This window comes from Fringilla coelebs (genome assembly GCF_963513975.1).
Source record: "Fringilla coelebs genome assembly, chromosome: 2".
Classification (NCBI taxonomy): Eukaryota; Metazoa; Chordata; class Aves; order Passeriformes; family Fringillidae; genus Fringilla; species Fringilla coelebs.
In genome coordinates, this window is record NC_140029.1 from 62723018 (window position 1) to 62745636 (window position 22619).

At 38.6% G+C, this 22619-nt stretch overlaps 1 protein-coding gene across 1 annotated transcript; it reads right to left on the bottom strand.

Annotated features, from left to right (window-relative positions):
- Window positions 1-588: 588 nt before the first annotated feature.
- Window positions 589-20644, bottom strand: SUCLA2 (succinate-CoA ligase ADP-forming subunit beta). The gene is made up of 11 exons (XM_084226781.1): window positions 20516-20644; window positions 19025-19208; window positions 10738-10837; window positions 10379-10541; window positions 7659-7787; window positions 7101-7239; window positions 5592-5753; window positions 5368-5510; window positions 2960-3080; window positions 2572-2660; window positions 589-1534 (listed from the first exon to the last, which is right to left on the bottom strand). Exons 1-11 carry the CDS (start codon window positions 20600-20602, stop codon window positions 1460-1462), a joined length of 1392 nt encoding a protein of 463 aa, XP_084082907.1. The 5' UTR covers window positions 20603-20644; the 3' UTR covers window positions 589-1459.
- Between the last annotated feature and the right edge of the window lie 1975 nt (window positions 20645-22619).

The window sequence follows — 22619 nt, forward strand, 5'->3', positions numbered from 1 at the left end:
AACACACAGTATTCTGTGAGAGAACAGCTAGGATCAAATATAATCCAGTTTAAATTTGGAGAGAGTTCTGCTGATTTTCTTTACTACTGCCAAAAAGACTACTGAAATACACCATGCTAGTAGAAAGTATTTTCATTTAATACCCCACTTCTTCATAACAACACGATTGATTTTCCCACATTTCATATAATCCTTTTAAGTTCTTAGCTCATTAACTGTATGATTTTCCATTCTGAATTCCCTCTGCAGAGGTAGCTTCATTATTTCCAGATAAAACTACACTATCATTAGCCAAGAAAATAACATTTCAAACAAAGAAGTCTACAAAATACAAACAAAAAATGAATGCTCGTTTGGAAACTAAACAGTAAACAGATCATCATCCAAGTTCAGTGTAATGCAAAAGTAAAGTGACAAAAATTAATGGTTATTCATTAGTAGAAGTGGTATTTCCCCAAGAAGCAACGATTTCCTGCATACTTATTTGGGCAGAGATGAGTTATATTTTAGCAAGATATTATATTTTAGCATATATGTCCAAGCTTTTCAACATGAGTTCATGTGGTTTTAACCACACAGTGCAATTCAAGGAGGAAAACAGTTAACAAATGTGGCACTACAACTTTACTCCTAGAAAGGTTTTAGTTTGTCTTAAATGACGGTTTAATCCCTGGCTATATGCAATTAATCAAAATGGCAACATATAAAAGAAAGACAGCGAAAGTTTTGGGAGATATTTTATTAATGTACAATTTTATTAGCAATGTACAATAGACATTTTAATTCTCTATTTATCCTGTCTCCTTGAAGCTTGGTAAATGCTTGCTTGTATATAAAACTACACAATGCTTTTTCGTGAGGACCAGAAACTCTGAAAATATAAGTGCTACAGTATATTTTGTAGTGATTTAACACGTTGTCCAGAAGAGTTACCAGCCACTTCAATGAAGGACTTCTAAAAATATTTCTGATCAAGTTCAAATGCATCTGTTCATAAATAATGATTGGTTTGCTCATGTCCATTATACTGCTAAGTACAAATGTCTCCAACATAAAATACCGTTTTGATACATTTTTCCACATGGACAACTAGATAATCCAGTCATATTTACTTTTAAACAAGGCTAATACAAATTTACAAGTAAAGTAACTTCAAAATTTATTCAGAATAATTATTTTTTCAACCAGAAGCTTTACTTTGGACAACGCAGAAGTATATTGCAAGTGACATTCTGCAGCAGAAGCTGGAGGCTTGAGAATAACAGCTAAGAAAGACTAAATATCAGCAATACACACTTTTACAAGAATTCTGACCATTCTGAATGTTAACATTAAAGATCAGATGCTTCGGTTTGTGCGCCTGTCAATCAAAACCTCCACACAAAAGAAAAATTAAGAATTTCCCACAGAACACAGTATTTCAGAGAACATGTTAGACACTGGCATGACATTTCCCAGATCAAATTGGCAACTGAAATTTAACATCCACATGAGCTTGTTTTGCTAGGCTTACTATTTCAGACAGCTTCACCACCTGAAAAACAGAAAAGAAAAACTTAATTATAAAACAGTCCTAACTTGTCTGAGCTGGATCAATGTTTTTAAACAAAATAATACCAGGGAATCGTCAGTAAGATATCAGAAGGGGGTTAGGGGTGGGATTACTATTTAGCTCAGTACATCTTAATCCCTTTGAATTGAAACATAATCAAGTCTTCTAGAAAACATCTCATGGAGTTAAAAAAGTCTGCTTCTCAGTTATAAAAAAAAAAGCTAAGTTTTAAATTTTATGTGCCACCTTGTTATTTTGTGAGGTGTTGAGGTGGCAACTCACAAGAAATTCTATATATCGAGAAGCTATTTCTCCTCTGAGTTTTTGTTGCAAGCACTTCTGGATCTTATTTTGATACCTTAAGGAGCCTTATCTTCTCTTACATAACAACTCTAAATTTCTCTGAATTACTTTCTGCTTAGAATGAAATATTCTAACAGAGTAAGTGGTTCTTTGGGAAAGAAAAATTCATAAGTTTCCCCATGACACAAAGCCCATCAGGTATCTTCTAAGTTTTTTGCTATACATTTCTATTACAACTTTCTTCTCCTCAAACAAAGCAAAGCAACACACACACAAGTCAGTGCATCTGAACATCTGAATATCTAATTATCTTATGAGGCCACATCATGGTCAACTATAGTTTTAATCATGCACACTGAAATACAGTGGTTGATAAAAGGAAGAGTTACATTGCAATTTTCAGCCATCTCAATTTAAGTATTTTCTCCCAATTAATAAAGCTAAGCTCTTAACCATTCCCTCACCAAGGGGAGCGGTTGACCTGATCATTCATCTGGTTTTAGTTTGTGGGGTTAAACAGCTTCTAACTGCATCTTTGCTCCCCTGACAAATTATGCACTTACTAACTTGTAAAATATTTCCTTCAGGCACTGGGAACAACTGGCACTGGGATTTATCCTAAGCTACCTGTAGTTGATTGAATGGAGTTCTGACTTTTCAATACTCTGCAACAGATGCTATGTTCTGAAAAGAATATTCATAACCAGCTATCTTACCATTTTTGCAGCTTCATCCAAGTCATCACATGCGAGGATTTTGAGGCCACTAGCTGTTATTAAAGCTTTGGCATCATCAACTCGTGTACCTTCAGAAACAGATAAAATGCCACTTATTGAACAGGAGATTACTACTACTACTACCTACTAGTCTCTTATTCCTAGGAAGCCTGTTCCTGAAGTTAGTGAAAAAATCTAGAAAACATCAGTAGTTAAAAAGCAGGAAGTCTCTTTTTATTAACTTTCCAAACCTCACCATCTAAATTCAAGGTTTGCTTTATTTCTCCATTGACTTCAACTCACAGGCAGCTTTCTACACAGTATATAAGCTCAATGACACCTGTCAATTAGAGAGAAATATATTGAAATATATAAGAAGCACACTCACCTTGCAACCGTACCACAATAGGAACTTTTAGCTCCAAATCCTTTACTGCCGTAATGATGCCTTGTGCTATGACATCACATCTCATAATGCCACCAAAAATATTTACCAGAATAGCCAGTACCTACAGAATCAAGGACAATATTCACATTAAAAATGGCCAGACACATCAGATGAAAGCAGCACGCAGCCTTCAGTCTAAGGATAATTCAAGCTCTTTAATTCTATTAAGGGACTTTGCAAGAGACAGAACATTTCTATTCTACAGAACATCAGCACCCAAAGTACAGTTCTGTAGAGTCACATAGAGCAGTTACTTCAGAAAACTGTATTTGTCAACTATTTATCTTTCCATTGCTAACAGGACTCCATCAGAGGTACCCCCACACCAGTAACTCCACATACTGAAAACAGGAAATTTTAAAAACTCATGCACAAGGACTCTGTTTACACAGTTTACCTAAAAGCCAGCACACTTAGAGATAAGCTATTTGAAATACCTTTTATTCAGGAGGATTAAGCCAACAGTTAAGGGAACTCAAGTGGTAGAAAGGAGGGGTAAAAAGAACCATGGTCAGAGGTGAAAGATGAAACACAGCAGGAATCAAAATGGGTAGACAGCCTGAGATGACAAAACAAACTCAACAAAAAAAAACATTCCTGTGCAACTGGTTCATGAGCAGTAACTTGGTTCCCATGATCTTGTACTTAGACTAAGTCTTCTGTGTAGCATTGTTCTTCCTCCTACTACTAATGGGCAGCTTAGGCTGGCACCTCAGAAGGCTGCTCCAAACAAGCCCTGAACTGAACCCTGAGTGCCATCTGTGACACCAGTGGGCTGCACTGCTCTCTGAGTTTCAGCAACAGGAATCCCAGCTATAGTCACTGTTTTTTGATAAAATAGTGAGAAACTGAAAGAAAGCAGAAAGGAAAAGCTATCTTAAGAAGTCTGTTTGGACAGCCTCTGTCCATACATCAGCAGAGAATTTGCATTGCAAAAACTCTTCCCAAATCAGCAACCCTCAGATTCTTCCTTGTTTCTTCTCTCTGTAATTTGGGTGCTCTGTGACTGTGTCCCTCATTGTTCTCTCAATTTGCTGGAAAAATGTGAAGAAAGGCTAATAAGGATGGGCTGATGGAGCTGGGGTGTTTAGCCTGGAGAAAAAGAGGCTCGGGGGGACCTTATCACTCTCTACAACTGCCTGAAAGGATGTAGCAAGGTGGGGTTCTTCCTCCTCCAAAGCAACAAGCACTAGAGGAAATGGCTTCAAGTTGCAGCAGGGGAGTTTTAGATTGGATATTGGGAAAAATTTCTTCCCTACAAGGGTTGTTAATCATTGGCACAGGCTGCCAAGGAAGTGGCTGAGTCACCAACCCTGAAGGTATTTAAGACTTGTAGACGTGGTGCTTAGAGACATGGTTTAAGTGCAGGACTGGGCAGTGTTAGATTATGGCTGGACTCAATTTTAAATGTCTTTTCCAATCTAAATGATTAAATGATTCTGTAACACTCTTGGAGCGTGTTACAGACCCTGCATTTGATATAAAGTCTTTCCAATAAGAAAGAAACGAAGCTCCTCTGAAATATCACTCACTATTTGTTTCTGGCCCTTTCCAAAGATGAGCAAGTGCATTAAAAAAAACTGTGGTGCAAAAGTAGCATGTCATTAGCAGGTCTTGCAAGTCATTCCCACCTTTTATAGTTACTCCTTTTAAAATAGTTTTCTTTATTTTTAAAAAGCCCCAAACTGCCAAGTTCCCCCTGGGATAATCATCCCTATGCAGACCATCAATCCAGCCTTCACACTATTTTTGTGGAAAAGCTCTTCCTCCAGTTTCAACCAATATATTATTTTAATAATATTCAAGCACTTCTAATAAATTTCTAATAGGATCAATATTAAAGCTCTTCCAAGACCCTTACAAAGTAATTTTATATTACACTACATATAATCAGTACCTTAGAAACTTGTTTGTGCGCAGCACAGCAAATATTCATCTCTACAACTCTATGCAAAACACAGACCCAGCTGCAAAACTGGTCCAAAAGAAAAACAAAACTGGAAAACCAACTGAATACTGCTTTCTGTTTAAACAGCAGACAGTGGGAGTGTCTGACTCCAAGATTTCTGGAAAGATTCAAATGCATCTGTAACTTCAACCAGAAGACACAAAAATGTCTACTCAGTACACAGCCAAAACCCCTATTATTTAAAAAGGTAAAAAAACCCCATAGCTTATTAGGCCTCCTTGATCTGCACCAAGATGAAGCTAAGATTTCCATCCTCTCTCTTTCTAGTTCTGTGCTTATAAAAACATGTTTTCTGGAGAACATGCACTAAGCATCGTCTTCCAAATCATAGCCTGTTTTAGCACCGTGTAAGACCTTGATTTGCCAACTCTTCCCTCACCTTTTTATCAGAGGTAATAAGCTTAAAGGCTTCTGTCACTTGCTGCGCTGTAGCACCACCACCAACATCAAGGAAGTTTGCTGGAGTTCCGCCGTGAAGTTTAATTATATCCATTGTGGCCATAGCCAAACCAGCACCATTGACTAAATGAGAATAAAGATAACATTTAGGAATTCAGTTTATAAATCCATTCGGTCATTTAAAATTCATTAAATAGTACATACCTAAGCAGCCTATGTTTCCATCTAGCCCTATATAGTTGAGATCTGCTTTTGCAGCATCCTTGTCTCTTTGGTCTTCCTGTGTCCAATCCTGCATATCAAAGATCTTCTTCTGACGATAGGCTGAATTGCTGTCAAAGTTTATCTTTGCATCCATACACATCACTGAAAGGGAAAAAACTCACCATTACTTACCATCATTTCATATTATAGTAACAATTCAAATGCTACATGAATGTGTTAAAGTATATTAAGTCAAACCTGGCAGCTAGGTCATGCAGTACAAACACAAAGTTTTGCTAAAAAGACATGTACCACTGTCAATAAATATAACATTCTCTCCAGTTTCCCCATATAAACAGTTATGCACAAAAAGGGAAGATAACTTTTTCTTGAGACACTCTAAATTCAAAAAAGCTTACAAGCTGTTTGATAAATCTGAGCAAATTATGTTTTCTCTGATCTCACTGCAGCCTGGAAAAGAATGGGGGGAGTGCACCACAAGTAATTAGCATAAAACTAATCCTTAAAGAAGGTCTCTGATTTGAGGTGTTTTTCATCCATCTTAGTTTTATCTTTTAGAATAAACATATATAATGTGTGCATGACAGTAAGCCCACAGAAACACGATGAGAGAGTGTCTAAGTTGGAAGAGAAAATGTTAGGAAAAAACACACAGAAGTAAATTTACTTAAGATTTAGCAAGAAGAAAACCTGTAGTATTCTTTACATCAGAACTAACATCATATCACTTCATTTCTATCCCTCAGTGAAAATGATATAAAAATAACAAGGCACAAGACACAGATTGTAAAGACTGCTCTATACTGATCACTTAAGCATTATTAAAAAAAAACCCACACAAAAAACCACCCCAGTGACAATAATAACACACTTTGATGAAAGAGCTACATTCATATTTAAATTTCAAACTGTTGTATCTGAGTTCAAGCACAAATACTCTCTACAGGCTTATTTTTTATAGAGTGGAATTGGCTGTGATTGTACATTAAATAACTATTCTGCAACTGGATATGCTAAAAACCTCATAAACATCAAGATATTACTTAAACCCCTACAGTCTTTCCATACATCACACTCCATCAGTTATTCTAATGCCTGAGTCATAAAGGCAGGAGATTTCTTGTAGTTGCTACTATTCTGGTTAACATCACAGTACCAATTCTGGATACATGCAGTGGTTCAAGTTTCAATTTATGAATTTTGAAAAGACCTGATTTCCAGAAATGCCTTATCCTGGGTAGATGTGCTCTTTATTTAAAAATTAAAAAAGGAAATTACTTACACTTAAGATCATACTTAGCAATTAAGAGCAGATTCCTACCATATTTAGATTTTCAAATTTATCTGCTTTATTAAATTTTTTTTCAACATACCATGTCAATACTAACTCCTCTTGCTGTATACAGCTGAAGTTTTATCAGTGTGAAGCAGCTTAGATTTACAAAAATGTCAAGGTGTTACATGAAGAGTATGAATAAGAAACATTACCGACTCCTGATGCATCTTCCACCATAGGATTTATTTCTATCATGGTAGCATCATATTTCAGAAAGAGATTATATAATTTGATCATATTTTCAGCTGCTTCATCCACCAGATTAGGAGGAAATCCCATTTTCTGGGCAAGCTGAAAGTAAAAGAATGGTTATTGTTAACTCATGTTAGGGTGTCTCAGTTTAGCTATTATTTCAATGTCATTGGAATTTGTAGATGTAGAACCCACCCTGTCCACTGGGGGGAAAAAACCAAACTTACTCTTTGGTTTGAAGAGATTGTTTTCCATAAAGAACACTACACTCATCCTAAAAAAGAGCTAATAAAAATTTATCATGCTACGTCTTTGCACAGCTGTAAAAAGCTAGATAAAGTACTGCCATGCGGTTGGATTTACACTGTTTCACCTGAAAATACTTAAATATCTAGTTGAAATGTGCTTCAAACAAGGATTTAAGACAACTCAGCAGGCTGAATGCACACACCCTTAATAAAAATTAGAAGCAACCTTCCCATCCTCATTAATGTGTACTTTCCCACATTAACAATTACCCTAACAGCTTGCTCCTTTTTTATGCCTTCTACTATATCGATGGGTTCCTTAATTATCGCCTCAGGATTCTCTGCAGCAACATCTTCAATATTAACACCACCCTGAGAACTGCCTATCAGCACAGGACCCTAGAATAAAAAGGGGAAAAAAAAGCATAAGCAATTAGATACCACACAATCAAAACTTAGTTCTTCCTATAAGATACTTCACAGCAATAAAACCTTTTTTCGTTAAAAATTTTGTGTATGTACTCAATACCTCCATATAAAACCTTTTAATAATACTTTCCAAATGTTGAAGTTTATGTCAGGTCCACTTTCTTTTAACAAGGAAAAATTTCTCTGTAAAGCAGCAGCAAAACAATTAACACTAACATACTATTTTTAAATTTTGATAGAAAGATTCAACTTTATAATCACATACATTTTATCTTTTAGGTGTCACCAGAGAAGTGGAACTACCTTCTCACTTCCACCTTCTCCACTCACTCCTACACAAATACAGATCAAATGCCAGCCTCATTTTTTCATTCTGCCATGCTCCAACTCCAAGGACAAATGGAGGGCTGCAGAACCTAGTGATAAATTACTGCAAACCATACCTGTTCAGTAGGATCACAGTGTTCAGTAACTAAAGCCTTCCCTGAAAGTAAGCCATAGCAAAATAAAACAGCACTCAATTATTCATTAAAAAAAGAAATTAAGAAAACAGAACTGACAGCATTTGCAGCTGATTTTATTTTTTAAAAAGCCAAATCTCAACAAAAACATGAGGGACTCATTACATGGAACCTAAAAATCTCTCCTCCAGTTCACAGTAAAGACATACCTTGATCCCTCCAACCAACCTCCCCTTATCACCACCCATGCAAGGTTTATGGCTATGGGTGTATAAGGCAACATCTCCTATCAGCAGAACTCAAAGATTAAACAGCCTTACAACTGTTGACAATTAATTATAGAAAATGTGACCCTGGTTCAGAGAACATGCTTAATAACCACACCACTCCCCTCCTATTACCATTCTTCCAAATGAAAATACATAGCTTGCAAATTATCCTGCATCTAATAGCAACATTCAACTCAATTAACATTTTTGCATATTCTTATCTTAAACTGCAGGTAAGCTACAAACTGATCATAAAATAACTCATCGTTCCATAGAATTGACCAAAGTGAACAGTTTTGCTTAACACCAACCCCTGCTGGCAAATAATATCCAAGTCATAAAGTTCCAGTTTTAGCTGGCTATTTTAATCATTTTTCCCCTCCTTAAAGGAAGAGGTTCACAACAACATCAGGAATAAACACTGTGTGCTATTCAACCTTCACACTTCCTTCTTTTGAAAGGCATTTCCTCATCCTAAATATCCTATACAAGTTACAGTAATTACAAGCATATCTAAAAACATGACTTAAAAAGTTAGCAGTAAAAACCAAGCACATCCCTATCAAAAAGCAACAACCCACACAGTATGATCAATATATGCTAGTAAGACTTATCTTTTATACAAGACCAAGGACAAGCTGTGAAAATATGTTTCTAGATGTTTCTCTTCATCTAAGTTGCTACAATCAGTTACAGTCAAATTTATTTCTATAAGCATAGCTGCTTATTGCTTACACAATTTTAAGAATCTAAAATCCATTCATTTGCAGCATTTTAATGCCACCTTGTGGTAACATTTGAATCTCCCTTGCTCTATTCCAGCACACATCACAATGCAGGTGCCCAATTCATATAATTCAACACAACTGATCCGGAGGAAGAAAAAGGAACAAATACTTAATTCCTAATACGGCTACCAAAAAAAATTAGAGTAAACTAGTTTTCTCATTCCTCCACAGAACATTATTTAATTCATACTTAAATATCCCCTAATTACCAAAACCAGTGCCTCTGCAAACTTTAAGCATCTGAACAGACAAAACTCAGTTTTTCTAAGCTTCAGCAAATCAAGTTCCAAGATCTGTTCCAAATCCTGGCTTCATTAAAGTTACTTACCAATTCATGTTCTACGCTCCAAATAGAACACTTGTCTGTCAGAAAACACTGACACATTTCAGCAACCACATTTGAATTGTGGCCTAAAAACCTACATACCTACACATACAGCCCATACACGCAGAAAAGACTGGCTTTCATTTTCCTGAAAGATAGGAAGACAGACCTCTAGGCCTAAATCTTCTAACCCATTTCCTGAAAAGCATTAGTATAAGAAAGCTACTAGCACTCTCAAAATCAGGAGACACACCAGTGCACCTCTGGGTACCTTCACACACTGGAGAAAAAAGATGTTGGATTTATGCAGGACCATTTGCTCTTCCACATCACTGTCACTTATCTTGTTTCTGATACTTATAAACTGGGTGTAAATGCACATGCACGCATACAGCTGTGTTTTTAAACTAAATTGCATAATCCAGTAGGCAAATGCAAATTAAAACCAAAATGAAAATTACCCCCTTATTCTACCCATCTCCCCTTTGGCCATGTGACTCTGAACTTCATTTGGGGCTACCAATACTCATTTATTATTCTGTAAATTCAAATTCTAGCATTACATCTTTACAGCATCTAAAAACAAAGTCAATCATATAGTCAGATATACTGGTTAACAATTTAGCTTGCATACTTCTGATTTTCCAAAGCAAGTGAACAGTAAACAGTTCTGTTGTAAGAAATTAATTAGCTTACTTTTATTTCTAATATTACTCACTTGAAAAGACCTTTCCATTGTTATTGCAAAATAGTATTCTCTCCTGGGATATCTGCGTTCACAGATAAATACTTGATTGCATATCCTGCCCTTCTCTCCTGTCTGCTTGGTAAACAACTTCTTTCCAATCATTTGGGAAGAGACAGCTTTTGCTTCTTCTGGACTAGAATAAAAGAAGCTCAGAATGTGACAAAGAAATTGCTGCAAAAACAGAAGTAGCATTAAAAAAGTCTTATCTAATTTTTGTTATTTTAAGGTTAATAATTAAAACCCTGGTTTTAAAGAAAGCAATAGGTTCAATCCATAATATGAAACCTTGAAGTTTTTCCACTTGGTTAGATAACTTAGAAAGAACTTACGAAAAAACTATTTTCACTCCTCCTTTGAGGCCACCTTCAAATGTTCCTTTTCCTCTACCACCAGCTAAGACCTGTGCTTTTACCACAAGATCCTTTGAACCTAGAAAAAAAGAAAACCCAAAAAATTAGTCATCTATGACTATACAACAAATTGCTTCAAGTAAAATAACAAAGGCTGCTTTAATTTTATCCCCCTTTCTCCATGCTCACCATTCAAAACACCCATGTGAACTGAAAACTATATTGCAATTCACACAGATAGTTTTAAAAATCTCAAATAATCCACAATTTGCAGCTTTAGGCTGTTCTGTGAGCAAACTTTGGTGAGTTAGTATCCAGAAGTGCTGGTGCTCTAATCATCTTTAATACATTCTAGAGTCACGTATGATTAAGCACCCAGTAAGAAACAGTTAGCACCTCACAGATTATTAACAAGATGAAACTGAATCTCTGACACGCCATATGCAAGGCTTTCCTCAAATAACTACAAACACCCTGTACCTGTAAACCATTTCCTTCCCATGAATGATATGTAACTATAGCACTTACCCAAGTCAGCTTGCCAGGTGCACTCTGGCTTCCATCCAGCACAGCACTAAGACATAAGCTTGAGTGCTTTGCAGAAGTCAGAGGTCTAAAAAAACCCATTATTCTTCCAAGATTAGGTAAAGTAAGCCCTTTAGTTGGCTTTAACTGTTTAAAAAGCCTTAACAAAATAGGTAGGGGAAACTGGGTATTTGAGTTTAAAAAGTAAAGCATGAGAAAATAACAAAAATCAACTGGGATACTCTGAACTGTCATTGAGAGACAAAAAAAGCAAAGAAAAATAATTCATCAAGTCATTTAAGGTGATAAAAGAAAAAACTGAAGTTCTGAGTTATTACTCAAGCTCATTTACACAGAGTATAGGCAGCAGCTAGACTGCAAGATGTTAAGAACTGCCCCACTGACATTTGTTCAGCACATCCCATTTTTTCTCATGCCACCATCAGCTGAGCCAATCTGATCTTTCCAAGCCAAAAAAGAACTTTGCTGTTCCTTTGGCTGTTAAAAGAGAACCATGGAAATGCTTAAGAAAAATTACAGTACTCAAGCAAAACTAGCCACTACAAAGTGAGGAAGGTTATGACAGGCACAAAAGTTGTATTGGTTCCTATTTTCACCCGTGTCCTGCCCGGACATGTGAAACTAAACTCAAACTGTATCACAAGCTAGGGTAGCTAAAAGCAGAAGACTCAAATCACTCCTCCCAATTAGCTATATGTTAATTTTACCTCTTGAATGTCTACCTAACAAGAGATCTCTGAATTTACACGATTTTAAAGCTCTTTTGCAAAATAGGCATGAAACACACAATAATATATTTACTTACAAAGTAAGTAGATTATACAAGTATGATTTACTACACTTTGTGATTCCAATATTTAATTCAGTTCCTGAAGATAACTACTTTTTACAGACAACCAAGTTAACATACTTTATAGAAGTCACACAAGACAACTTTTATGCAATTAATTTAAGTACAAAGCTTATTTTCCATTTCCTATACTAAGTCCATAAGATAAAAAGCTGTAACTAAAGAGAAGATTTCAGAAAAGCCATCAAGTTCACCCACAGGCACATTCTTTGTAAATTATTCCTCCTAGCAAAAACACCAGAATCTGAACAAGTCAAATGAGATCCCAACTAAAGCTCTGGTAAGATCTCAGCTGGAACATATTTAGCTCTGGGCATAAAAGTAGATTCGTAACCAAGATGACCACTGAAATTGAGAGATTCCCTTACAAGAAATGAGCTTAGCACATCCTTAAATCTATCAAAGGAGAAGAAAGCAAGAACATGATTATGGTCTTCAGCCATACCTATGATGGACAGAGCAAGAACATATGACTACATGTACATCATTCATTCTGGTTTCTGCATTCTGTTTTTTCAGCCTAAAAAAAAAGCCACCTACCAAGGAAGTCAGTCTTTAAAAAGTGCAAGAAAAAAGACCCTTCTTTACACAAAATATAAGGAAGCCTGCCAGGAGAAATGAAGGAAGAACAGAAGAGTCAAAAGGAACTGGGCAGACATATTCTCTCTGATATTCTTCAGACAAAAAATATGAATGCTGAGGGGAAATGAGGAGTAATAGACTACAGAAAATAAGGAAGCTAAGAATTGTCCTCAATAGGGCAACGTTCTTTTATTCTTAGGCAGAGTAGTGGGCTACATGCACCACTACCCTGATCCTGGAAGATATTTCTTAAAAATGTTGTTACTATGATGCATTATAATATTTTGTCAACATATAGATATCCAAAACAATGTGAGAATAACAACTTTTTGGTTTTTACAATCATATTTGGCTGTAACATCATTGGAGTAATCCTTATGCAACAACTGAGTCATTAAATGAGCAGATTACTAATGATCTGTAAATTGTTTTCCTCTAGCACTGCAAACTAGCTGCTTGATTGCATAAGCAAGTTCAAGGTCTATTTGAGCAGCTATGTCTACAAGCAATTAAGCTGCCCAGATGTACCCGAAACAAACTTAAGACAGTACATCCCAAGAAAACCAGAACCCATCATGCAGAAAGTTTACTGTTCAATAAATATTTTTCCCACAGCTCCTAATGAAAATTACTCTAAAACAAGAGGAAGTGTTTGATCACATACCTCTCTGCAGTGTTCCAGCAGCAGCACTGTCACAAAATCTGACACAGCAAAGAACTGCTGATACACAGTAACCCAAGAAAAAAATCTGGAAACCAGCAGCTACCATAGTTCTCTACTCAGTATCAACAGTTGTGCCCTTGTTTTTTGCTTACGTGGCTTTGAAATACTGCTAGGCTTGTGTTTCAATGAAAAATAGCAGTTTCTGCCCTGGAGCAGATAACCAGCAAACACATGCCAGCAGACACACCATCACAGAAGTTCCATCCTGCCTCCAGCCCTCAGCTTTTCACTCCAGCCTCACTTCTTGTGCCAGCAGAAGCACTTGCGCTATCATGCCTTGAAGCATATCAGAACAGCGATTCCCTGAAGGCAAAAGCTCATCCAGCAGACAGACAGTGCTTTGCAGATTTGTGCACACACACATAGGAACTTCAGTGAGCAGGACTTCAGCTCTCAGCAGCAGTGACAAATTGCAAAGCATTAACACAGGGCACTGGAACACCAGTACAATTCACGTGGGCAAGCAAGCTAACGGCCACTGCACAAATCTCTGAACAAGCATTTGGTAAGCATCACATTTCCATGTTTATGGCAGTCAGCCCTAAAAGCACATATAAGTACAATAGCCTGAAAAAAACTAGGAAATGCTTAGAAAATTAAAAGTAGATACCAGTGAGAAGAGGTGTCTGAAATCAGAACACTGACTTAGCACTAATCTGTTCAGGACAACAAAAATCTATACATTTACTAACACTACAGTTATCACCTTGAACAATCATTTATTAACTAGACAGTGAAAGAGCTACACAGTCAGCAAACAAGACCATCTTCACTTCTATCAATACTAATATCTGTTTTTTAGAAAGAAAAATTTCTGATTCTATAATTTAAGCTTTCAAACTGGGAGAAAGATCAATGCATGCAGGCAAGCAGAAAGACATCCATGTAAGATGCAATCTTCTAATAAGCTTATTAAGAGGCAAGAAGGGCCATTATTCCACTGTATCTCTGCAGTTTCCTGTGCAAGTGGAAAGTCCAATGATTACAGCAGACGGGCCTGATTAAAATGTTCTGCTTTACAGGTTTTCATTTTGACTTTTGTCAAATCACATTAATTGCCACTTCTCTGCCCAATACTATCTGTAGCAGAGGTACTGCTTTCCACATATTACAGACACTTTCAGAACAACCATGCAACCTATTCTGACAAGACAGACAACAGTAAAGGGCAGTGACAGGTTAGTAACTCAAGTGTCAATCAAGTTCTCAACTACCATTCAACTGCAAACTTATCCTGGGAGAGACAGAGACCTGTAACTTTTGCTTCAGTCTGTATTTCAAAGTTCTTGCACCAGAAAAAGTAATCCTCCATTTATAACACAAGCTAATTTTTTCTTGTTGCACAAATACGAAAAACCTAAATTTAAACAATACAGGTGTATTTACTAGCATTAGGAAAAGATGGGTTTGTAACTAACAGCAGGAGTGTCAATATAAATATTCTGACCCTAATCCTGTCAACAGTGCAGAGACTCTCTTCAGAGTACACTGCATTTCATTAGTAAGTATAGCCACTAGGAATTTTAACGTCAAAATCACGTTTTTTCAGCATTTGAAACTTCTCAGTATTAGAAAACTCATTACGTGCAAATCAAAAATATAACTATTGAAATAATTATGTGCCAGGAATCATCATACTTTCACTGAAAGGACCATACCAATCAGGAGACTGAACAAGACGTTTTGCTATTACAAAATATCTTCTACACAAATACTTCCTCACATTAATCAATGGCATCAAGTTCATTATCAGCTCACAAGACAGGTTTGGTTTTGTCAACAGCTTAAGTTGAGCAATTAAAATACAGAGGTCAAAATTTGAATGTGCTGCTTATACAAGTCTATTTTAATTAGTGAATTATCATCAACAAAATGTTTCGATATTTTAACTTCAAAGGAGTGAAGTGCTACAGAAGAAAGCAAAGGCTGAAGCAAAATTTAAGATTCAGATGCCAAAGAAAATAACATTTGTCAGAATGTAAGTAAATGTTTGGTTTCTCAACTACTACTGCTGTTTATCTAGAGATTTTGACCAGGTAAGTAGGAACATAATTGCATGACTTTTTTAACACCTGGGGGGTTTCTGCTTTTGCCACCTTAGATCATTATCTATATCCTAGAGCAATGGAATAAACCATCTGGAATTTCAGACAGCCTAAAAGATATCAGGAAAATAGACCGAAAATTGACCAACAAGGAACATTGATAATGGCAACCAAAAAAATCCCTACATAAAAGTATGACAGACATGAGTTTTCACTATGACATAGGCTAGAAAACCCCAAAAACTTAAATCAGACAGACAAGGTGGGTGTGGCATACACTAAGGAGAAAACCATCTCAGCTTTTTGCCACAGTGCCTGGAATACGTTTTTTGAAGAGCTAATAAAGGTAAAGCCAGCACTTTACATAGAAAATAATTGCACACATTGTACTAAGCTTTGATTTCCAACTAAATCAAGCCTGGGATTAAAAAATCTATTTTTAAATCTACCCAGGTTCACACATTACTTTTTAAAGTTTTTTTAACAAATCCAAGTTGTATGTTTAAGCAACAGGCGGAAAAATAAATAACACTGAAAAGTACTTAAAAGATGTTAGTAACATTGAAAAAAATCTAGAAGGTCTGGAAAAAATAATCTATTAATCACATAACTGTCAGCAGGAATACAGCCAAAGCAATTACTGGAGCTATTCTGTAGAAAGTATACCAAAACAGATCATTCTTTATAAACCACACTGACATGGAGCTGCACTGGACCTCTTAAACTGCAACAGCAAAAGTAGCAGACTCAATTCCAGGACCTTTCAGTCTCCTTTCAAGAACTCTGATGTAGAAAGGTGAAAGGTTTTGTACTCTCTCTCAACACTTCCTATTTTATACAGCTTTATATTTTACTAAAATCTGGCAGTCTGCCATGCACATAAAGCTGTGGGATTCATTACCTGAAAACCCAACAAAATCACCAGAACACAAAAGTGGCTCCAAGATATTAATGTCTTACAAAGTCTTACTTCTCAGATCATCATGAATCTAAATATATGCTATTAAAAAAACCCAGACAAGCACACAATACATCACTGCCTTTCACTCAACTGTTACCAGCGGAAAGGGATCAAGAAGAATCAAAATTTGAGTTACAACAATACATTGCACCTATGGAAGTGTCTCTTAACAAACAGCAATGTTCATTTTGAATAGCGTGCTCTGCTGAGCTACCTGCCATCACATTGATCAAGCATCTGCTCACTAACCAGTCTTTAGGTTCATTTGTCACGCTCTTGATAACACACACATATCAGCTTCTCAATCAGAACTGGTCACAGTGCTAGCTGGAATGCACACATGGCTAAGAGCACACCATAAACTTCAAGGCAATCAAGTCATGCTGCAGTCTCTTATCAAAGCTGTGGAACAGAACTTATTCAGCCCATTTGTTTTTTCAAAATTTAAGAGAGATGATTATGTAGCACTGATTTTGCTACAGCCACAGCTAACCTGTGATAATCTCTGTTAACGAGAAGTTTGCATTTGCTATACATTTGGATAAAAATTTACCCATTTCTAAGTGAAGTATTTGAAAAAGGGAGGAAATCCAATGCCAAACTCAACCTTTAGTCAGAAATCTGCTCTGTGTAAATTTACCAGGAATATGTGGATCAGCCCTAGGGAAACAGAGCAAAGAGTATTACCAACTGTCTTTGTAATGGCCTAGACAAACATTTGATTAAACAGTCTAGCATATAAAAAGAAAAAAAATTCATATCTATTGCAACTACTTCCACACAACAAAAATCAACAATACGTGGGTGGCCCAAAAAAAGTGAATTTTTTCATTCTGATAGACTTTGGTTTGTGTTTTGTTGATTAATTTTTTTTAAGTACTAAACGAAAGCTAGCAGCTCAATGCCTACAAAAACAAAGAAAACCAAACACTGGAGCAAAGAATAATGTCACCGCTCAGAATGAGAGTTCTGGACTTGTTTGAGCAATGCCTCAAAACCTCAAGCTCCTTCAGTGTGTCTTCTCCTTTCAGGAAGTTTTCCCTTCCTCATCTCAAGTACCAAAGAAAGCCACAGCATCGACTACAAACCAACCCCAACAAAGTGCTTGGCTGACAACCAGAAGCCCTGAATTCCTGTACTAAAGGATGCCAGCTCACACACTTCACAACTTCATTCTTTTAATCCCCAAGAAATTGCCCAGAGTCCCACACTCCAGATAACAGGCATACCTATGATGTCACAGGGATGACACAGAGCTATAAACCAGCAGCCAGATCCATACCCACACTGCTGGAGGAGCCCTCTCTGAGCAGGAACAAAACAAAGGAATCCTGACCTACGAATTTCTGGGCTGCTGATTAAAGAGCCACAGACAAAGGTGCTCTCATTTTCCTCCAGCAATATCTGTGCAAACATTAAAGTAGAGAAAAGGGGTATGCCTGATTTGGGAAGTTTTGATCCTGCTATAAACTCACCCTTAACAGAAGGCAAGGTTCTGAAGTTTAAACCATTCTCAGAAGTATTTCAGCAACTTTCTTTCATATTAATGAAATTATTATAATTTTGTATCACTTACTCTCTAACGGAGACAAGATAAAGAAGGTATCTGACAATACCTGAATTTCTGGGACATCATGCCTGAAGGAAAAGCAGCTTTTCAATTCTTTTCTACATTACAAAGCAGCATAACTCGCTCTAGAAAAAAAATTATCAGTTTTTTCAGATCTCAGTTCTCACACTAAATCTCTGTATGAAACTGAAATGAATCCAACAAAACCTGTAACCTCAGGAATCAGTATGAATGTATCCCTTTGGAGGTGAATAGAGATTTGAGCATTTGCATAGGAGAAAGGAATCTGACAACCAATGTCCTTCACTAAAACTTTGTGACAAGTCTAATATGTTTTTCCAGAAAGGAAAAAAAAAATCCCAGACTTTAAACAATAAAAGCTGACTTCCAAATTAAATCCAAATTACACAAGATTTTATGAGGACACATCGTAGTTAAAGCAGCAAATTAATAGGCAAAGTCAAGTCCAAAATTAAAGCTCAATTCTAAATTAAGTATTTAAGCACCCAGCAAATGAGACTGGATACTTTTTCATCAACAAGACAGGAATTTAGCATACAACGACAAGCCATCAAAGGCCTCCCCTCCTGTGTGAAGCAGATGCATTCTACCAGAAAAGCACACTCACAAAGGAATAGGATTTTACTCTTCTTTTGTAGCCTAAAGAGAAGCATGGTTTGCATCTTCTGTTCTATATAAGATCTTGTCACCACCATTGAAACTCTTCACATAAGACTTCCTCAAACCTTGCTGAAAGTAGAAAGAAATCCATCTCAAAGAAGTTTAAGTAGTTATATTAGTCTAAACTAACAGAATTTATACCTGACCTATTCCTTCTTAACAAGAAGGTTGCTTCACAGGGAAGGCTCTCTTAAAGAGAAGGTATATTCAGAACTCCAAGCAACATCTTTCCAGGAAAGACAGAAAAATTAGGTACACCTTGTATCAATCCCATGCCTATTAGTATATGTTCTCTTTAATATTATACCTATTTCTTTTGCTATTTTGTAAGCTTCATCTGGCGTATTGGCAACCACTCCATGTGGAACAGAAATGCCAGCCTCCTTCAACAGTCCCATGCTCAGGTACTCATGGAGTGATAACCTCCTCTGTTGCTGCTGTTGCACTTGAAACCCATGATTGCTGAGTATTCCTGGACTTCCAGCAAGCACCTGAAGGAAGAGAATAAAAAGAAAAAAAAGAAAACAAAAAGAAGAATGTGACTGTTGTGAAAGACTACCCCTTTTTTTAGGTTAAAAAAACCAATCTACGTATTGAACAAGTATACTTAAGAGTTCCAGTGCAAACACCTGAACATTTAATCCTACCCTTCCACATTAGTCATTCATATCAGATCTGGTATTTGATTTTGTGAAGTTTCATTGGGCAGGGGGAAAGAGCTGGTGAAACTAGTAGCACTGAGAAGGACTGTAACATAAAGATCAATAACAATAAATGCAAAGAAATGTTTGCTGCATTTTTTGTATTTCACTATGTGCAAATAAGACCTTCATTTTATACACAAAGCAAGAAACCTACTGAATCCATGAACACAGACGATCACCAAAAGACTCAAGGTAAAAAGATTACAAACGAAACTTACATACAAAACAAACTTTTGCTTTTATTTCTATTTTTTTAGTATGCACCATTGGCACAAGCACCGTAAAAATCAGCCTGAACTAGGAAGTTTCTAACAAGCTAGACTTTTAAGGCTTCATTTCACTGCAAATAAAGGAAACAAGCAGACGATACGTGAGCTTTACTACAGCACTCCTAGCTAGCGAATCGACAGGGCCTATGTAGCCTCCAGAGGGTTCCTTCTCCAAGAAGGACGTCCTCTCCTTGGCACGACCCCAAGGGAGAGGCGCTGAGCGACCCGCCGGCCCCGGGAGGCTCGGTGTAACTCGAGAGGGGCACTCAGGGCGACCTTCCCCAGTACGTGGCAGGAGGAGAAAGCGGCAGCGAGCGTCACACACCGTGTCACACACTGCAGCCTCCCGAGCTCCTCCGTGTCACCGCTTCCCACGGGTGCCGCAGCCAAAAACAAGCCCGCAGCCCCGAATGGCATCCACAGGAAGCAAGAACAGAGGCTGGCCAGCTGCGAGCTGCAAGAAGAGCTCAACTGGCACAGCCCGACCCCTCCTGGGAGCAAGGTGACGGCGGAGACGGAAACAAGGGGATTTCCACCAAGATAGGGGACGGGGGTGCTGAAAAGGAAGGGAAAAGGAACCACGCAGGGAAGACTTGCCACAAGCAAGAACAGCGGCGGCGGGGGGCCGCACACCTAGGGTGAGCGCCGGGCTGCCAGCCCCGCCGCACGGCAGAGCAGGGCAGGGCAGGAGGGCGGCGGGAGCGCGCCGAGACGGACGCTCCTCTCGCCGGCGCTCCGCAGGGAGCGACCTCGACCGCGACCCCAGCCGGCCCGACCCCGCTTCAGCCCCGGCCCAGCCCACCCCCGCTCCCGAGCGGCCGCTACCTTCCCCGCGGTGGAACCCAGCGAGGCGCGGAGGCCGCTGCCCCTCAGCCCGGCCGCCACCCGGCTGCAGATCATGGAGGCCGCCATGGCTGAGCCCCTTCGCCCTCGGGTGCCCCCGGCAGCGCGCACGCGCCGCTCGCGGGCCGGGGCGGGGCCAGGAAGCGCCTCGCGCGGCCCCGCCCCCGCAGTGACGCCCGCCCGGCGCCGGGCAGGAGCGGGCCTGAGGGGCGCTGCCCGGCCTCTCCTTCTTTCCACCGTTTTGGTTTTAATAAAGGTTATTTTTGCTTCGCAAGGATCCTAAATGGGTTGTAATCCACCCACAGCGTTCCGATCACGTCGGCCTCGGTTGGCACCGCCTGTGTTAAAAGGAAGGAAGGAAGCGCAGCTCCCTTATGCCACGCCCACACCTCCTTCCAGTTCAGCTTTCCCAGTAGAAAAACTACCAGTGTTTTCACTCCAGAGGATGACTTTTTTGGTTCCGTATTTCAGGGTGTTTCCGTGCAGCAATGTAAACACAACTATTCTTGCGTAAGACAACCATTCTTGCTTAAGACAAGGGGGAATGCTTTTAAAGTGAAAGAGTGCAGGTTTAGATTAGATGTAAGGAAGGAATTCTCAGTTGTGAGGGTGGGAGGCAGTGGAGCAGGTTTCTCAGAGAAGCTGTGGATGCCCCATCCCTGAAAGTGTTCCAGGCCAGGCTGGATGGAGCTGTGAGCAACCTGGTCAGGTGGGTTGGAATTAGATAATCTTAATGTCCTTTCCAACCCAAACCATCCAGTGGTTCTGGTATTTCTAGATATTTTGCAGCCCCTTCCCCATGCCACAGCCCTCGCTTCTGCCCACACAGCTCCATGCTGTGCCTTCCCCTCTGCAATTCAGTGTCTGTACTTTTACTTTGATGGCCTCGACTCAGGTCACTATGGAACTGAAGCAGGGGACAGGTGTCCCTGCAGAAACGAGTGACCCGATGTTGTGATTCACCAGCAGGCAAAGCTTTTTCCTTTAAAACAAAATGGTCATTAGGAAAATAGCATTGTCCTGGGAAATTGGAACAAGAATGTCCTCTACCCATAATAAGGAAAAATGCAGTTATTCTATACATTGTGAACATCAAAGGAAGATCTGATGTGAAAGAAAGCCATGTCAGAGCTGTGATTCTTCTTGAGTTTTGTAACTTGAATTATTCAATAAATAACTGGATGAGTTGCCTCTTTTTATTCTGAAACTGAAAATGCATTTTCATAACTTCTCCTTGGGCGAGTATTGCAAAAGATGGAGTCATTCTGGTTCGGTTCTTTTGCTCCTGGTCCTCCGCTGACCTGGTGTTATTGTCACCTGTTAGCACTGCAGTGAGCTCTGCAGAGTGCTTAGCTCTGCACCTGTGTGCAGACACACAAGGTAGGAATATGTGTCACTGACCCTGTAAGCAGCTGCAAAATTTTGATAGACCATCCAAGATTCCCACCACAGCTGATAAAATATTTCCTCTGGCCCAGGAGAAGGGAAGAAAAAGCACTTGAACTCTGTGCTCTTTCTGCCCTCTGTACACACGGTGGCTCTTCACTAGTCACAGGGCCTGCAGCAGTTCTGTACTGCACAGGACAGGACATGGGTGCCATTTCCACATACAAAGAAATCTCCTGACTCCAGGAGACTCTCCAAAACTACCTCCACCCTGGAAAGGATTTGCAACAACGTTTACAAGAGGATGTAATGGATCTTGGCAAAACTTTAAACTTTAACCTAAAAAGCCCAAAGCTACTGTTCAGAGATAAGTACTGGCTGCAGGTCAGGAAACAAGACATATCCTGACGCAGTGGCTTGCTACTGGAAGGAAATTGGACAACCCTCTTTGGGCTTATAATTAATTCTTGCCTTAGCAAATGTCTGTAAGACAGTCAGATTGCAACTACTACTGTATCTTCTTCTCACTAGGAGTGACTTATCCTTCCAGTTTCAAAATGAAGACGGTTTTTACCTTATACATCAAAAGAAGAAATGTCACATGGCTGACGATATTGAAGGGCTTGTAGAAAGACTGAGGCAGCTGCTGATTTTATCTGGAGTCTGATACACAGCTGTATGGAGAACTTTATCTATCTGA